The sequence below is a fragment of the Ascaphus truei genome, chromosome 11 (assembly GCF_040206685.1).
Source record: "Ascaphus truei isolate aAscTru1 chromosome 11, aAscTru1.hap1, whole genome shotgun sequence".
NCBI lineage: Eukaryota > Metazoa > Chordata > Amphibia > Anura > Ascaphidae > Ascaphus > Ascaphus truei.
In genome coordinates, this window is record NC_134493.1 from 27,460,331 (window position 1) to 27,477,924 (window position 17,594).

At 51.8% G+C, this 17,594-nt stretch overlaps 1 protein-coding gene and 1 long non-coding RNA gene across 9 annotated transcripts in view; one reads left to right on the top strand and one right to left on the bottom strand.

Moving 5' to 3' along the window:
- The window catches only part of LOC142463100 (alpha-N-acetylgalactosaminidase-like), a 28,491-nt gene extending 13,240 nt beyond the window's left edge, over nucleotides 1-15,251 (top strand). For all 8 annotated transcript variants that reach the window (XM_075565397.1, XM_075565400.1, XM_075565399.1 and 5 more), the window contains 3 exons: nucleotides 7,185-7,346; nucleotides 9,849-10,046; nucleotides 11,822-15,251. In XM_075565397.1, the coding sequence (XP_075421512.1) occupies nucleotides 7,185-7,346; nucleotides 9,849-10,046; nucleotides 11,822-12,097 (636 nt within the window). In that variant the 3' untranslated portion in view covers nucleotides 12,098-15,251. The remainder of the gene's footprint in view (nucleotides 1-7,184; nucleotides 7,347-9,848; nucleotides 10,047-11,821) is intronic.
- The window catches only part of LOC142463102 (uncharacterized), an 84,948-nt gene that overhangs the window by 7,891 nt on the left and 59,463 nt on the right, over nucleotides 1-17,594 (bottom strand). The gene's annotated exons all lie outside the window — the stretch shown is intronic.

Below are 17,594 nucleotides of genomic sequence, written 5' to 3' on the forward strand. Positions count from 1 at the left end.
CTCTGGCGCGGGGACAGGCATTGGCCAGGGCAGCCTACCGCTGCCACGCGGCACCTAAGATGGAAGGACCCCTTCCTCCCTCGCGGACTAACTAACATGGCGGCGGCCAGAAGGAGAGGTGAGTGTGTGTGTGTGTGACAGTGTGTGTGTGGGACACTGTGTGTGTCTGTGTGCGTGTGTGTGTGTGTGATACACTGTGTCTCAGACACTGTAGAGTGGGGACCGGAGCTACACATGGGGGGGGGTCAGGAGCGGAGAAAGATACAGGGGGAGTGGAGAGGAGGGACCCGTCAATTTAAAGCAAACCAACCCCCCTCCTGTCCACTGCCCCCTCCTGTCCACTGCCCCCCCCTCCTGTCCACTCTCCCCCCCTCCTGTCCACTGTCACCCCCCTCCTGTCCACTGTCACCCCCCTCCTGTCCACTGTCACCCCCCCTCCTGTCCACTGTCACCCCCCTCCTGTCCACTGTCACCCCCCCTCCTGTCCACTCTCCCCCCCCTCCTGTCCACTCTCCCCCCCTCCTGTCCACTCTCCCCCCCCTCCCATCCCCTCCTGTCCACTGTCCTTTCACCTGTCCCCCCCCCTGTCCACTGTCACCCCCCCTCCTGTCCACTGTCACCCCCCCTCCTGTCCACTGTCACCCCCCCTCCTGTCCACTGTCACCCCCCCTCCTGTCCACTGTCACCCCCCCTCCAGTCCACTGTCACCCCCCCTCCTGTCCACTGTCACCCCCCCTCCTGTCCACTCTCCCCCCCTTCTGTCCACTCTCCCCCCCTCCTGTCCACTCTCCCCCCCCCCCCTCCTGTCCACTCTCCCCCCCCCCCCTCCTGTCCACTCTCCCCCCCCCCCTCCTGTCCACTCTCCCCCCCCCCTCCTGTCCACTCTCCCCCCTCTACTGTCCACTCTCCCCCCCCCTCCTGTCCACTCTCCCCCCCTGTGTGTGTGTCTGTGTGCGTGTGTGTGTTACACTGTGTCTCAGACACTGTAGAGTGGGGACCGGAGCTACACATGGGGGGGGGGGTCAGGAGCGGAGAAAGATACAGGGGGAGTGGAGAGGAGGGACCCGTCAATTTAAAGTAAACCAACCCCCCTCCTGTCCACTGCCCCCTCCCTCCTGTCCACTGCCCCCCCCCCTCCTGTCCACTGCCCCCCCCCTCCTGTCCACTGTCACACCCCCTCCTGTCCACTCTCCCCCCCCTCCTGTCCACTGTCACCCCCCCTCCTGTCCACTGTCACCCCCCCTCCTGTCCACTGTCACCCCCCTCCTGTCCACTGTCACCCCCCCTCCTGTCCACTCTCCCCCCCTCCTGTCCACTCTCCCCCCCCTTCTGTCCACTCTCCCCCCCTCCTGTCCACTCTCCCCCCCCCCTCCTGTCCACTCCCCCCCCCCCTCCTGTCCACTCCCCCCCCCCCTCCTGTCCACTCTCCCCCCCCCCTCTCCTGTCCACTCTCCCCCCCCTCCCGTCCACTCTCCCCCCCCTCTCCCCCCCTCCCATCCCCTCCTGTCCACTGTCCTTTCACCTGTCCACTCTCCCCCCCTCCTGTCCACTCTCCCCCCCCTCCTGTCCACTCTCCCCCCCCTCCTGTCCACTTTCTGTGTATATATATATATCATCGCCTGCACGCTGTATATAGTGAGTATATACTCTGTGTATATATATATATATCATCGCCTGCACGCTGTATATAGTGAGTATATACTCTGTGCATATATATATCATCGCCTGCACGCTGTATATAGTGAGTATATACTCTGTGTATATATATATATCATCGCCTGCACGCTGTATATAGTGAGTACAAACTCTGTGCATATATATATCATCGCCTGCACGCTGTATATAGTGAGTATATACTCTGTGTATATATATATCATCGCCTGCACGCTGTATATAGTGAGTATAAACTCTGTGTATATATATATCATCGCCTGCACGCTGTATATAGTGAGTATAAACTCTGTGTATATATATATATATCATCGCCTGCACGCTGTATATAGTGAGTATATACTCTGTGTATATATATATCATCGCCTGCACGCTGTATATAGTGAGTATATACTCTGTGTATATATATATATCATCGCCTGCACGCTGTATATAGTGAGTATAAACTCTGTGTATATATATATCATCGCCTGCACGCTGTATATAGTGAGTATAAACTCTGTGTATATATATATCATCGCCTGCACGCTGTATATAGTGAGTATAAACTCTGTGTATATATATATCATCGCCTGCACGCTGTATATAGTGAGTATAAACTCTGTGTATATATATATCATCGCCTGCACGCTGTATATAGTGAGTATAAACTCTGTGTATATATATATATCATCGCCTGCACGCTGTATATAGTGAGTATAAACAATGTGTATCTACTATATATTTCTGAAAGCACTGTATGTCTGCGTCCCTAGGGGAAATCTCATTGGTCCCTTGGCCCGCCCGCCCCCGCACACCTCTCATTGGCCTGAGGCGGAGTGACGGGCCAAAGGCAGGGACACACAGACACACACACACCTCTCTCTCCTCCCTCTCTGTCCTCTCCCCCCCCCCATCACACTCACCTCCCTCTCCACTCAACTCCCTCCACCTCCCGCTCAACTCTCTCCACCTCCCGCTCCACTCACCTCCCTCTCAACTCCCGCAGTGGGCAGGGCAGCCTGCCGCTGCCTCCACTCATCTCCCGCTCCCTCCACTCACCTCCCGCTCACCTCCCCTCACCTCCCGCTCACCTCCCTCCAGCTCACCTCCCTGGCGCGGGGACAGGCATTGGGTAGGGCAGCCTACCGCTGCCACGCGGCACCTAAGATGGAAGGACCCCTTCCTCCCTCGCGGACTAACTAACATGACGGCGGCCAGGAGAGGTGAGTGTGTGTGTGTGTGTGTGTCACAGCGTGACAGTGTGTGTGTGGGACACTGTGTGTGTGTCTGTGTGCGTGTGTGTGTTACACTGTGTCTCAGACACTGTAGAGTGGGGACCGGAGCTACGCATGGGGGGGGGGGGGGGTCAGGAGCGGAGAAAGATACAGGGGGAGTGGAGAGGAGGGACCCGTCAATTTAAAGCAAACCAACCCCCTCCTGTCCACTGCCCCCCCCTCCTGTCCACTACCCCCCCCTCCTGTTCACTGTCACCCCCCCTCCTGTCCACTGTCACCCCCCCTCCTGTCCACTGTCACCCCCCCTCCTGTCCACTGTCACCCCCCCTCCTGTCCACTGTCACCCCCCCTCCTGTCCACTGTCACCCCCCCTCCTGTCCACTGTCACTCCCCTCCTGTCCACTGTCACCCCCCTCCTGTCCACTGTCACCCCCCCTCCTGTCCACTCTCCCCCCTCCTGTCCACTCTCCCCCCCCTCCTGTCCACTCTCCCCCCTCCCATCCCCTCCTGTCCACTGTCCTTTCACCTGTCTCCCCCCCTGTCCACTCTCCCCCCCTCCTGTCCACTCTCCCCCCCTCCTGTCCACTCTCCCCCCCCTCCTGTCCACTCTCCCCCCCCTCCTGTCCACTGTCACCCCCCTCCTGTCCACTGTCACCCCCCTCCTGTCTACTCTCCCCCCCTCCTGTCCACTCTCCCCCCACCCTCCTGTCCACTCTCCCCCCACCCTCCTGTCCACTCTCCCCCCACCCTCCTGTCCACTCTCCCCCCCCCCTCCTGTCCACTCTCCCCCCCCTCCTGTCCACTCTCCCCCCCCCTCCTGTCCACTCTCCCCCCCCTCCTGTCCACTCTCCCCCCCTCCCATCCCTCCTGTCCACTGTCCTTTCACCTGTCCCCCCACTGTCCACTCTCCCCCCCTGTCCACTCTCCCCCCCCTCCTGTCCACTCCCCCCCCCTCCTGTCCCCCCCACTGTCCACTCTCCCCCCCTGTCCACTCCCCCCCCCTCCTGTCCACTCTCCCCCCCCTCCTGTCCCCCCCACTGTCCACTCTCCCCCCCCCTCCTGTCCACTCTCCCCCCCCCTCCTGTCCACTCTCCCCCCCCTCCTGTCCACTCTCCCCCCCCCTCCTGTCCACTCTCCCCCCCCCTCCTGTCCACTCTCCCCCCCCCCTCCTGTCCACTCTCCCCCCCTCCTGTCCACTGTCCTTTCCACTGTCCTGTCCTCCCCTCCTCCCCTCCCCCTTCTCCCCCCCCCCTCCCCTCCCCCCTTCTCCCCTTCTCCCCTCCCCCCTTCTCCCCCCCCTCCCCTCCCCCCTTCTCCCCCCCTCCCCTCCCCCCTTCTCCCCTTCTCCCCCCCCCTTCTCCCCCCTCCCTTCTCCCTCCCCCCTCCCCTCTCCCCCCTCCTCCCCCCCCTCCCCTCCCCCTCCCTTCTCCCTCTCCCCTTCTCCCCTCCCCCCTTCTCCCCCCCCTCCCCTCCCCCCTTCTCCCCCCCTCCCCTCCCCCCTTCTCCCCTTCTCCCCCCCCCTTCTCCCCCCTCCCTTCTCCCTCCCCCCCTCCCCTCTCCCCCTCCTCCCCCCCCTCCCCTCCCCCTCCCTTCTCCCTCCTCCTCCCCCCCCTCCCCTCCCCTCCCTTCTCCCTCCTCCCTTCTCCCTCCTCCCCTCTCCCCCCTCCTCCCCCCTCCCCCCTTCTCCCTCCCCCCCTCCCCTCCTCCCCTCTCCCCTCCCCCCCTCTCCCTCCCCCCTCCTCCCTCCCCCCTCCCCCCCTCCCCTCCCTCCCTCCTCCCTCCCCTCCTCCCTCCTCCCCCCCCCTCCCCTCCCCCCCTCCTCTCCCCCCCTCCCCTCCCCCCCTCCTCTCCCCCCCTTCTCCCTCCCCCCTCCTCCCCCTCCCCCCTCTCCCCTCCCCCTTCTCCCCTCTCCCCTCCCCCCTCCTCCCCTCTCCCTTCTCCCTCCCCCCTCCTCCCCTCCCCTCTCCCTTCTCCATCCCCCCCCTCCTCCCTCCCCCCTTCCTCCCCTCCTCCCTCCCCCCTTCCTCCCCTCCCCCTTCTCCCCTCCCTCCCTCCTCCCCTCCCCTCTCCCTCCCCCTCCTCCCTCCCCCCTCCCCCCTTCTCCCTCCCGCCCTCCTCCCTCCCCCCCTGCCCCTTCTCCCTTCCCCCCTTCTCCCTCCCGCCTCCCCCCCTCCCCTCTCCCTTCTCCCTCCCCCCTCCTCCCTCCCCCCTTCTCCCTCCCCCCTTCTCCCTCCCCCCTTCTCCCCTCCCCCCTCCCCCCTTCTCCCTCCCCCTCCTCCCTCCCCCCTTCTCCCCTCCCCCCTTCTCCCTCCCCCCTTCTCCCCTCCCCCCCTCCTCCCTCCCCCCTCCTCCCTCCCCCCTTCTCCCCTCTCCCTCCCCCCTTCTCCCTTCTCCCTCCCCCCTTCTCCCTCCCCCCCTTCTCCCCTCCCCCCTTCTCCCCTCCCACCTTCTCCCCTCCCCCCTTCTCCCCTCCCCCCTCCCCCCCTTTCCCTCCCCCCTCTTCCCCTTTCCCTCCCCCCTCTTCCCCTTTCCCTCCCCCCTCTTCCCCTTTCCCTCCCCCCTCTTCCCCTTTCCCTCCCCCCTCTTCCCCTTTCCCTCCCCCTCCTCCCCTTTCCCTCCCCCCTCCTCCCCTTTCCCTCCCCCCTCCTCCCCTTTCCCTCCCCCCTCCTCCCCTTTCCCTCTCCCCCCCCCATCCCCTTTCCCCACCCTCCCCCCTCCTCCCCTTTCCCTCCCCCTCCCTTTCACCCGCCGCCTCACAGCCACTGCATGCACTCAAGACTCCCGCCATACTCGACACATACCTGCCGCCACACACACCTGCTGCCTCCCGCCCCTAAGCACCGACATCACTGACCCACCGCCTCACACCCTAGCAGGACCCCCACTCACAGAGAGCACTCACAACCCACGCGACACCTGCCGCCTCACACCCTAGCAGGACCCCACTCACAGACAGCACTCACAACCCACGCGCCACCTGCCGCCTCACACCCTAGCAGGACCCCCACTCACAGACAGCACTCACAACCCACGCGCCACCTGCCGCCTCACACCCTAGCAGGACCCCCACTCACAGACAGCACTCACAACCCACGCGCCACCCGCCGCCTCACACCCTAGCAGGACACACGCCTCACATTTTTACATCTGTTATGTCACCAAAATATACATTGTACTGTGGTGTGTTTACAATAAACCATTTTTAAAACAACATTGTATTACATTTTATTCCATCTTTCTTTTCAACATTATTATCCAACCTTTACAACAAATACTCACCTATTGTTCCACGATTTATAAATAATACTACCTATTACGCATTTACATCCCGGGCAACGCCGGGTCTCTCAGCTAGTATATATATATAATGCACTACTATAAAACAGACTAACCTATAGTCTATACACCAAATCTAATTTTTTAATTAGATAGTAAAGTACTGTGGGGTACTGAGGGAGAGAATCCCCTTGATGGTGCACAGCAATGGTGTATGAAATTAGTTTAAAATACATTTTATTTCATATATTCTTTAAAAGAAAAGGCATCAATGAGCATGAATACTAGAAATAAGCGAGCACCTGGATGGTGCATTATTAACAATAGCGCAGCCCTGTTTTAGGCCCCGGGCACTAAGCAGTGTGGGAATACTTCGGGGAATAGGAAGACTGTGTAGTTACTAAATGTACACGGGGTGGCAAACACGTGTAACCAGATGTAAGTGACGTCTCTAGACCACTGCGATCTATAGGTGTTTGATATAGGTGTTTGATATAGGTGTTTGAATTATTAAGTGACTGGGAGGTGAAAATGGAGCTCTTCCCAGAGCCCGGTGCAGTCTAAGGCCGCGTCCCCGGTGGTCCCGGCGGCGCGCGCTACAACGTGCGCGCCCCTCAGCGCAGCCCTCTATGGGGCAGGCCCCAGTGGCCGTGGGCGCGCACAGCGCTGTGACGCGTACGCTGGCAGTAAAGACAAGAATGTAGTCTTCCCGCACCGCGGTCACTTGGTCGGTGCGCAGCCAAGGGCAGGGCAGATAAGCCCCATCATGGCCGCACCTGCCCCGTCATGGCCCCGCCCCCCTACAGACAGCTGATCGCAGCTGTAGTGCGGCGCTGGCAGCCGGGAGGACCGGGGCGGTAGGCTAAAGGTTACCATGGTAACCGCAGGAACTAGAAATGGAGAAAATCGTGATTTAAGAACAAGACGTGCTCAGGGGACCAGAAAACTTACAGGTGCAGAAACCCGTGTGGGCTTCAGCTGGGGATTTATTTAAAGTCTTATTCCTTTATATCCCAATAGGTAAACTACACCCTGCTTGGCACCATCTGCAACATGTGGAGAAACTACGGGGACATCCAGGATTCCTGGGACAGTGTGCTGAATATTATTCAGTGGTTTGCAAGGAATCAGGACGTGCTGCAGCCTGCTGCTGGCCCCGGGAGGTGGAATGACCCGGACATGGTAAGAAGGGTATAACACAGCTTCAGCAGCGATAGCTTGCGCACAGCTGCCCGCCGCGCTGCAGAAACCGCCCAATAGTGTTCCGTGGGAAACCGTAACCTGTCAAGGTGTTGAATATCTGTACCACAATGCACCCAAACCCGACGCGGCCAACTCCAGTCCTCAAGGGCCACCAACAAACAGGTCAGGTTTTCAGGATATCCCTGCTTCAGCACAGGTGGCTCAGTCGAAGAAGACTGATTGAGACACCTGTGCTGAAGCGGGGACTGATTGAGCCACCTTTGGTGAAGCAGGGATATCCTGAAAACCTGACCTGTTGGTGCCCTTGAGGATTGGACTGTGGTTATTATGGCCTGCTCATGTGCAGTAGTGATGTACCGAGTACCTAGCATACCCGGCCATATTTAAAGTACCCGGAAATTACCCAGAACCGGCCCATGGCGCTGGGACCCGGTGCCGGGTAACTTCCGTTCTGCTCTGCTCCCTCGGTCCTCCTCTTGGAGAAAGGCAGGAGCAGAGCAGCAGAGGACTTACCTGCAGCCGGCGGCGGAGGGTGAGGAGGACCGCGGCGGAGGGTGAGGAGGACCGCGGCGGAGGGTAAGGAGGACCGCGGCGGAGGGGGAGGAGGACCGCGGCGGAGGGTGAGGAGGACCGCGGCGGAGGGTGAGGAGGACCGCGGCGGAGGGTGAGGAGGACCGTGGCGGAGGGTGAGGAGGACCGCGCTGGAGGGTGAGGAGGACCGCGCTGGAGGGTGAGGAGGACCGCGGCGGAGGGTGAGGAGGACCACGGCGACATCCTGGTAGCGTTGGGAGCTGCGGAAGACATCCTTCATAGCCGGTGCCGGTGGGAGCAGAGGAACATGTGACCGGAACAGGAGCTTTACTATGGGACAGCCGGAAGCCGCGCTCCTCCCCGGCTGTCCCATGGTAACACTCCTGCTCCGCTCACATGTTCCTCTGCTGCCACCGCCTGAAGGATGTCTTCCGCTGCCTGAAGGATGTCGCCACGGTCCTCCTCACCCTCTGCCGCGGTACTCCTCCCTCCGCCACGGTCCTCCTCACGCTCCGTTGCCAGCTGCAGGTAAGTCAAAACCTCCTGGCCGGGTACCCGGTTACCCAGCCATTTTTTGGACCCGGTACATCACTAATGTACAGCTTACATCGCCCGCTTATAACCCTTTGGCCCTGTAGGTGGCGCTGGTACATTTAATGAATACACCACATTCAGGGCTAGATCCAGGGAGCCCGGTTAAATTTGGGCTCACAACGAGACGTCACCTAAAACTAAAACGGACATTGGGGCCTATGCAGAGAGCAGCGCTATTTCGAAATTCGCCATTTTTTGGAGAAAATCGCGCAGAAAGCAGCAGAAAATGTCGAGTTCCGAAAAACGCGCCAATTTTTCTTTTCTAGTTATAAAACTCGCCTCGCGGCTGGCGAGAACCTCAATCTCGCCAGTTTTAAAAATATCCGTATGCAGAGAGGCGCGAACGGCATCTAGCGGCTGTTCGCACCAATAAAATGGCGCGATTGTCTCAGTTTTAACTCGCCAGAAAAAACTGCCGCTCGCGGCCATTGCAAAGGGAAAAAAAAAGCCGCGAATTTGTTTTAACACATTTCTGAAGCGCGCATCTCGCCAATTTAAACTCGCCACACGCATCCATGTTAAACATAGCAGAATTCGCACTTTTCTGCATATGGAGATTAAAACTCTCCAAAAAAGCTACTTTTTAATAAATTCGCCAATTTTAAAATTCGCTGCTCTCTGCATAGGCCCCATTGTGTTTCCTGAGGTTAATGCGTCTCCTCGATGCTACTTATATGCAAACAGCGGACATACTACATCTCAGCATAGGCTCAACATCGTGCTACTGCAGCATATCGTTGTGTTATCTTCCAATAATGTGATGTTAAGTGTGTCTTCACGTTACTCCGATCCAGACCCTGAAATAGGCGTTTAACTCCAGGTGAGAAAGCGAGAAGGAAATAACGCTAGGTCTGTAATCTCATGCTCAACTGTGGCGTTACCTCTATCCAAACACTGCAAAAGCCCTATTTCCGGGTCTGGATGTGAGTACTGTATTATGGCCAATTTCAGTATAACCTACAGCTGTTAATGTATTGTATGTATGTATTTATTTATATAGCGCCATTAATGTACATGGTACTTCACAGCAGTAATACAAGTGACAGTCATATAAATAACAAATAATACAAATAACACATAAAGAGAAGAAGTGCTTCAGACATAAAAGTGACATTTAGGAAAAGGAGTCCCTGCTCCGAAGAGCTTACAATCTAATTAACGTATTAACTTTAACAGACTTTAGTGGATATGTGCTGTAAGGGTAATGCCTCATTTGCATGTCATTATCACTCGCGTACCTTCTCGGTAACGCTAACCCGTGACATAGCGTGACGTCTTTGTCCTTTGCAGCTACACGCTTGGGTTAGCATCACATGAAGTCACTTACCAGGGCCTTGTTGGTTGACTCTTTTGCAGGTGATTGCTGGCGACTTTGGGCTAAGTTATGAACAGTCCAAAGCACAGATGACTATTTGGGCGATCCTGGCAGCACCGCTTTTCATGTCCAGTGATTTGAGGACCATCTCTGAAGATGCCAAGGAAATTCTGCAAAATCGCATTTTGCTTTATATTAACCAGGACGCTCTGGGAAAGCAGGGGAGACGGGTCATCACGGTATTTATTATCATAGCAAACCCTGTACAGTCCACATGTTTGGATTTGTTTCGTACGATCATTATAATGTTACTTTATAGGGCTACGCGCTCGGTAATATATAAGGGAGAGGGAGCGGCTCAGTGAGTAACTGACCGGCACTGAATGTGAAGCAGGGGAGTCTGGTTCATTTCCCGGTGTCGGCTCCTTGTGACCTTGGGCAAGTCACTTTATCTCCCTGTGTCTCAGGCACCAAAACATAGATTGTAAGCTCCATGGGGCAGGGACTGTGCCTGCAAAATGTCTCTGTAAAGCGCTACGTAAAACTAGCAGCGCTATACAAGCTATTATTATTATTAGAATAATAATAACACATTGTACTTTCTGGACTTTGAATAATCAGAGTTTTTAAAGATGCCAAGTACTGTATGTGTTAAGGCTCCTACTAACCTAAAGTTACTGTACTTCTATTCCGTTACCCACTGGGTCTCTAGAGAAGTGACACTTCACCATTTAATTGGTCAACATAACAAACTCCTCATATTAGAAGTTACAACTGCCGAGCACAAACTTGGGTCTTTCTGTTCAGAGTTAAGTATCTTTATTCTGGGCTAATACAGCTGGGAGTCCTGTTAATGCTGAACTGCATTATTTATTTGCAAGTTGTGTTGCTTTTTACTGGACCATCCTGAAACGTATATCTGTGTATCTGTCTGGCTGTCGCCGGGAGTCACTAAAGTGCATTAGTGATCGTGGAGTAACACGGAGAGCTCCTGTTGACTGTAATGGGAGTTTCCGTACGTTAATGCCTGGTCAGCACTAACACACTTCTAGTTTATAACCCCATGTATGTGAGCTTTTAAGAGCCCATACTGTAAGTGACGCCTGGAGAGGGGAATCTCGCTGCCTCAAGTGCACATTTATTGATACTTTTCATGTTTTTTTTTTAAATCTTTTTATTAGTTTTTAAATAACATGAAACAATATAAATACAATAATTCATGGAGAAAAAAAAAACTTATCAATAACTACTATATTCCCACACTCCCACAACCCCCTCCCCACACCATAGCCCAAATATTATCTAAGAACTTTGCAAGAACACCAGATATTGCCACAAAACAAGGAAGACACCCCACCCCAACATCTGAGACCTCTTCATTTCAGAATAAGTAAATCTATACATTGATATGAATTTTATTTTCTATTTTTTTTTTATCATTTTTATAATCTACTATATTCTATAACTCCCAGCATCACCTAGTCTCGTTATGATAGTTATGTATTTCCAAATAAGATAAGAAAGGAAACCAGATATCTGTAAATTTCGAGTGTTTTTGTCGTAAGGAAAAAGCAATGCTCTCTTAATCACATATCTCCCATGCGCTAGTCAACCATTGTGTCATATTTGGTGCCGATACATTCTTCATTCAAAGCAATGCACAATCTGGCGGCTAACAGTAAATGTGTGATTAGAGAACTGGAGTTAGATTTAAGGACATCATTTTTATCCACATCTACTGCACCCAACAAATCCACTAAAGGATCCAACTGGAGACTAAAACCCGTCATTTCCTTTATGATTTCTAAAATTTGTATCCAAAAGGTTTGTATTTTAGAGGGGTTTTTTTAACCAAAAAATTGTTATCAAAATATGAAAAAGTAATATGTATTTCCCCTTATGATTGTCATTGGTACCGTGACCGTAGAAAAGAATAGCTTTTTTTAAATTTATTTTTAAGTTGACTATCACAGATTTTAGTTTTAATATGGATATGCATGCTTTTCTGTTACAGAGCGGTCCTCTGGGCGTATGGAAGAGGGAACTTGTGAACGGACAGTATGCAGTGGCCGTATTGAATAAAGGGACAGATGGGACGCCCAAACCCTACGTTACAAGCCTCGGCTTACTGAACATCACCCAGTGCACCGAGGGCTACAAACTCTATGACGTGTTTGCACAGGAGTTCTGGGGGGAGTTTAAATCAGATACAGCAATTAATATGCAAATCAATCCCACAGGTGTCGTTTTGCTGTTCATTCGTCCAGCTTCTATTGCACACCATCCTTAGCCACACGGAAGTACTGATGGTGGGAGAAGTGGGATAAACATCAAAGGATCCATTGAAACTGCATTTGGGTAGAAAAGTCTGTTAGGATCTTTGGTGTCCTAGGAGCCTGCAACTCATTTGCATTTTAAGCCCCTTTGGCAGCAAAGGCGTTAAAACATAGAAAGCTGGTATTAATGTGACCTGTGACACTGGCCATTATGTCATGATATGTTGCAATACATTATCCATACATTGCCACTGGACCTAACCATTTTAAGTGTCATATTTCAAACATTGCAATACGTTATGCTATCATGGTCAATGGCGCAGATCACTTTTGTAAATAATACGTACTTGAAAATCACGAAAATCACTTTACTTATGCTGCTGTCACTAACATTATATTAAATTGCTCTTCCTCTGTTCTGAGGACCAGAGTGAAACCGGTTATTGGGCAGCGCTCGAATGCTATTCAGTGATCGCAGTGATTAAAGCAGCATTGCAGACTTCCAATGTGTTTTAAAGAGTGGTGGGATTTCACATTTAAATGTTTTACAATCAAAAATGTTCATGGTGACTTAAAATGAAATAATTAAGGTGTGCCTCAATAAATTCACACTACCTGTGCCTATTGCCTGTCATCCCTAGTAAATTCCCTTTCCCTGAGCTTTCTGTTCACTAATACTGGGCCCCTACTCAAGAGGCTCATACCCCTTCCTCTCTGTGCTGAAGAAGAGTTTTTGAACTCCATCCAAATGAATGGGACTGGCATCTTCTCCGGTATGGTGAAGACGACTTCACGGAATATTGAATAAGGACCTTTTGGGGGAAATAGCAGGATTGCCAAAACCAAGTAGATCAGCAACTATTATTACTTAAATTAAGCAAAATGTGTTGACACATTCAGGTATTCTAGTTATATTTGTAGTAAGTGAATAAATCTATTGGTCAAACATATGATCAATTACTTTCTTGTGCAACTGAAATGCATCTTTATATCCCTAAAGCAGAGAAGAGGTTACTCATGCGATAAGATCAGTTTAGGCACGTGAGTCAGGACAATCTGATAACAGGGACTTGGATGCATTTGTGGGGGACTAGTTGGAAAAGGCATCAATCACCGATCTTTAAGCTGCAGTTCAGTCTTTTTTTTTTTTACATTTATTTTTTTACTTCAATAGTTTTATGTGTGCAATCTCTAATTACCTATAGAACTGTATAGCTGCAGGTCAATTCGTTCTCTAGGTCGAAATTTGGTGACATATTAAAAGCTGGGATTTGTTTATAATCTGCTTGTCTGTCAGTGGAAGCTCATGAATATTCATGAGCACTCCTGCACTGGCATGTGCTAGAGGGAGGGCAGGGCTGACAAAGGGGTGTGCCAGGGCTTGTGACAGGACATGAAGGGGCAGTGCCTTAGCAAATGGGTGTTAAAATAGAATACAAGAAAATTGGTCTTTCAAAGTTGTTGTTTTTTAAAACAGAAAATGCTAAAAGTATTTTTTCTTACTACAGAACTGATTTATTAAAAAAAAAACCACACATGCAGGATATTGACTGAACTGCAGCTTTAAGGACCTATTCTAGACACAAGAAGCCTAGGTTTATTTAACTGCACTGTTATGCTTCAGATCAAACCACAAGGTCTGTCATGTTCGGGTTTCTTAATCCGACTACAGTACGTACCCAGTCACTGGTTTCACAGTTTTCCAAAATAAATACGGCTTGTTCTGCCATGTATCGCAAATATCTGAATACTTGTATTGGACTAACGGGAAAGTTCTTCGTAGTTGACTTATCTAATAAACTTCCAGTTCTCCCAAACTTTCCAGGTGGAATCGGTACTGTGTAGACCTTGTTTCTTGTTCTAAAATCAAAGTGGCTGAGGCTGGAACTGGACCTGCAGGCTCTATCTATTGATGGACAACACCTTAACCCCAACTCCACTTTTATACCCGCCATGTGCACTCGCTCTCAAGCCTTCTGTAGCTCATATTCTAATTCTGTTTCACTTTGGCAATTCAATGTTGGCCTGTCTACATATAAGATAGGTGCACTCCCGATACCAGGTAACAAATCGCCACGGGTGCACAGCAACAATGGTCCCGCTGTATGCAGAGCCACAGGTGTAGCCAAAGATGCACTCCACTGGTCTTCCAAAGATTATACAATGTATTGCACAAGCATCACCGTTTCAGTCCGCTTGCGAACCTTTTGTCAACACGTTATAATCTTTGGAAGACCAGTGGAGTGCCCCTTTTTCTACTTTGACTACAAATAAGATACTAAATGTTCGGTATTACATCCAGTTCTTCCAGTATACATGAGAGAAATAAATAAAGACAATTCTCCTAACCACCCATTTTGTAGCAGTGTGAGGTTATGTTTCTGCTGTGTTGGATTGTGAATCATCTTCCACTGGAAGCAAACATGTTAATCTAAAGGAACCAGATCTGCTTATGTGTGTATATGTGTTGTGTATGCTCTGGAGAGCAAGGTGAAATCTAACTGCCTCAATATGATGTATTTATGCTAACTCTGTCTGTTTCCATGTTTAAGACATTCCTAAAAATTACAATAACTATCGCTTCACATTTCCGGCTTGATTCATACTGGGGGGTTTTTTCAACTCTTAAACGCCCTACTGTTTGTAGACCTGCTGTTTATATATGACAGACAGGACTACAAATGCTAAGTAATGGGGAGTTTAATAACATGGGCTGGCTGGAACTGTAGCATTAACCTGGAATGTATTGACCCGTATAAAATCATTGTTACTGAATACTGCTGATCAGTCTGAATGCAGTTAATATGTTTACAATATTTTAGTGATTTGACATAGTGTGGCCCTTGAAGGCAGGCTCCATCATTTCTTATATAGAGGTTCAGATAGTTTTCAAATGTTAAGGAATGGGATATAATTAAAGAAAAAATGGATGAGATATTCATAAATGATCATATTTTGGATTTGTGATGAGTTTTTTTTAATAAGTTGATGTCATCGCCTATTTGGTTTTTATCAATCCACAAAAAGGGGGATGGGTTTAAAACAGTTGTTCTCTTGTGTTTATAGCAATTTCTTTGGAGATAATTGAAATCCGTGAAATCATGTTGAAAAATTAAAGTGTATAAAAATTGTTTTATTTTTTTAAATCAATAAAACCATGTGATTCCATTCGGTGCCCTTCTCTATATGTACTTTTGATAAAACAGACCTGTGTCTTACTATAGGTGAAATAAACCACTTGAAGCATCTTTGACAAGGCAAAAACGGGGCCTATATATTATCTCTGCCGATTTAAAGGTAGAAGGAGGAGAGACGCGATGGGGCACAGACACGCCAAACGGGTAAAGGCCGTGTAACGTGCACTCAATGTCTGTGTGGGGAAGTAACCTTACATGTGAACTATCACATACATGACAGTCACGGGAGATCAGGACTTTTAACAAATTTATACCGGCATCATTCACTAGGCAAAACACAGTAGTGGAATAAAATGAGGTTTATTAGGATAAACCTGCGTTCACACCGTGAAATTCAAACAGACAGGAAATATACACACTTACTGGGGCGCTGGGGGTGAAATCTGGGCTAAAATAGGTGCAGGACGCCTGCTTCGGAAGACTTACCCTGACCGGGAAATCCACCCGGCTTTCCTAGTCCTGTTTTCGGCTAAAAACCTTAGCCGCAACCGCTACGTTCTAAAACGAGAACTTGGGCCTCGCGTCTGACTTGGCCTCAGCTGGGCAGGCTTTCTTAGCTCCATAAATGAAGCCGGTTGCTCTGCTATTGTTAACAGAACAACTTTGAGAAGCCGCCTTTGCATCACCGGCCCAAGACACAGGATCGTCTGGTTCTCTGACTGGGGCTTCTCCTTACATACCCTCCGCTGTTCTATGCTCAGCATGGAAGTAGGAGGAGAGCCAATCGGAGCATGGGAATTCCTCCCCGCCAGCCAATAGTAATCGAGGCTCGTCCTTTGGCTGATGTCAGAGGAGGGGCGTGCCAAGACGACTCGGGATGACCCGTGGGCGGGACATACGGATTGACCAATGGGAAACGCGCCGACATTCTGCCGCTTTCCCCAGTCAACCCATTGCCACCTACTGGGCAGGCTTCACTGAGTCTGGCAGACCAGAGGGTCCTCCCCGCAGGGGATCTCTGTTCTCCGGACTCAGTACTAAGCCCTGCCCCGACCACATAGCACCCCGACACCTCTCAACATCCCGTCTTCCCTACCAGACTTCCCGGCACCTTTGTATACGCCCGGGCTGGCTGAATAGACATAGTAAATTTACAACTCATAATAAAATGTGTTTTATTACAGAATATCTCTTGGGGAGACCCATATCTGTGCGCGAGATGGATCTGGGATATCTGGGCTCGAAAACCAGGAGTCTGGGGGACACTAGGCAGCCCCGGTGTAATTCCACTCGCGTACCGGCAAATAGTGCCTGCAGGTCAGGGAGAATTAGGGGACTACCGGTATCCTGCAAACAAAATAATTGCATTTTGACCCAAATATCCCACATAAAAAGAACCCATTGCCCATTTTACCAGAGCTTAGGAGTGGGACCCTCCCCTGGTATAAAAGATGGCCCTGTGAGGATTCGCCATCCTGGCGGTTGCAGACCGTCTCCTCACCTCAATAACCCTCCCGTGACAGACACCCAGGATGCTCTATATCGTGGCCCTTTTCCGCGCTTGCGGATCTTGCGGGTTCTGACTCCGCTCCCCGCTCTGGTCGCACGACGGGTGCGCTCGTCCAGCCTCCCCGCTGACGTGCGTTCCAAGCTCCGCCCCCGCTCTGATGATGGACAGGTCCGGCGTGGGAGTGACGCGCGTTCTAGGCTCCACCCCCTGACCTCTGTGATGCGCGCGTGTCGGCGCACGATCGGTTCCGCCCCCATCCCTGATCAGGCTGCATCATAGGGCACACCTCTGTGCACCAGCAGCCTATTGGATTCTACTTCCTGGTTCCGCCCTGGCTGGCTATTGGAGGGCCTTCCTTTATATACCTTCCTGCTGCATACTCTCATTGCTGAGCATAGTCTAGTGTGACGCCGTGCCTTGCTGCATGCCTGTTCTGTGACCTTGCCTTGCCGTGCTTGTTAACCTCTTGTTGCCTGACCCTGCTTATCTCCTTGGACTCCGCACCTGTCCTCTCCTGATCCGGCTACGAACGACCATTCTCCTGTCTCCAGTCCTAACCTTGGCTAAGTACTCCAACGATCCGATACTCTCCTATCCTGAACCTGGTTACGTACCCCGACGATCGCTACTCTCCAATCCTGACCTGGCAAGTACTCACACTACTCTCACATCTGTACTCCAGACCTGACTTGCACAACCACTCTACATCCTGGGCGCGCCAGCGTGGCTGTGGGTTGGCGTTAATCAATTCCCTACCTCAGCACCGCGGTTGCGCTTAGTTTGTGGTGAGCTACGCGTTACAGGCCCCCTATCAATTCAGTGTGTCCATTTTAGCCTGCTCCTTAGGGGTGGGTAATGTTTCTA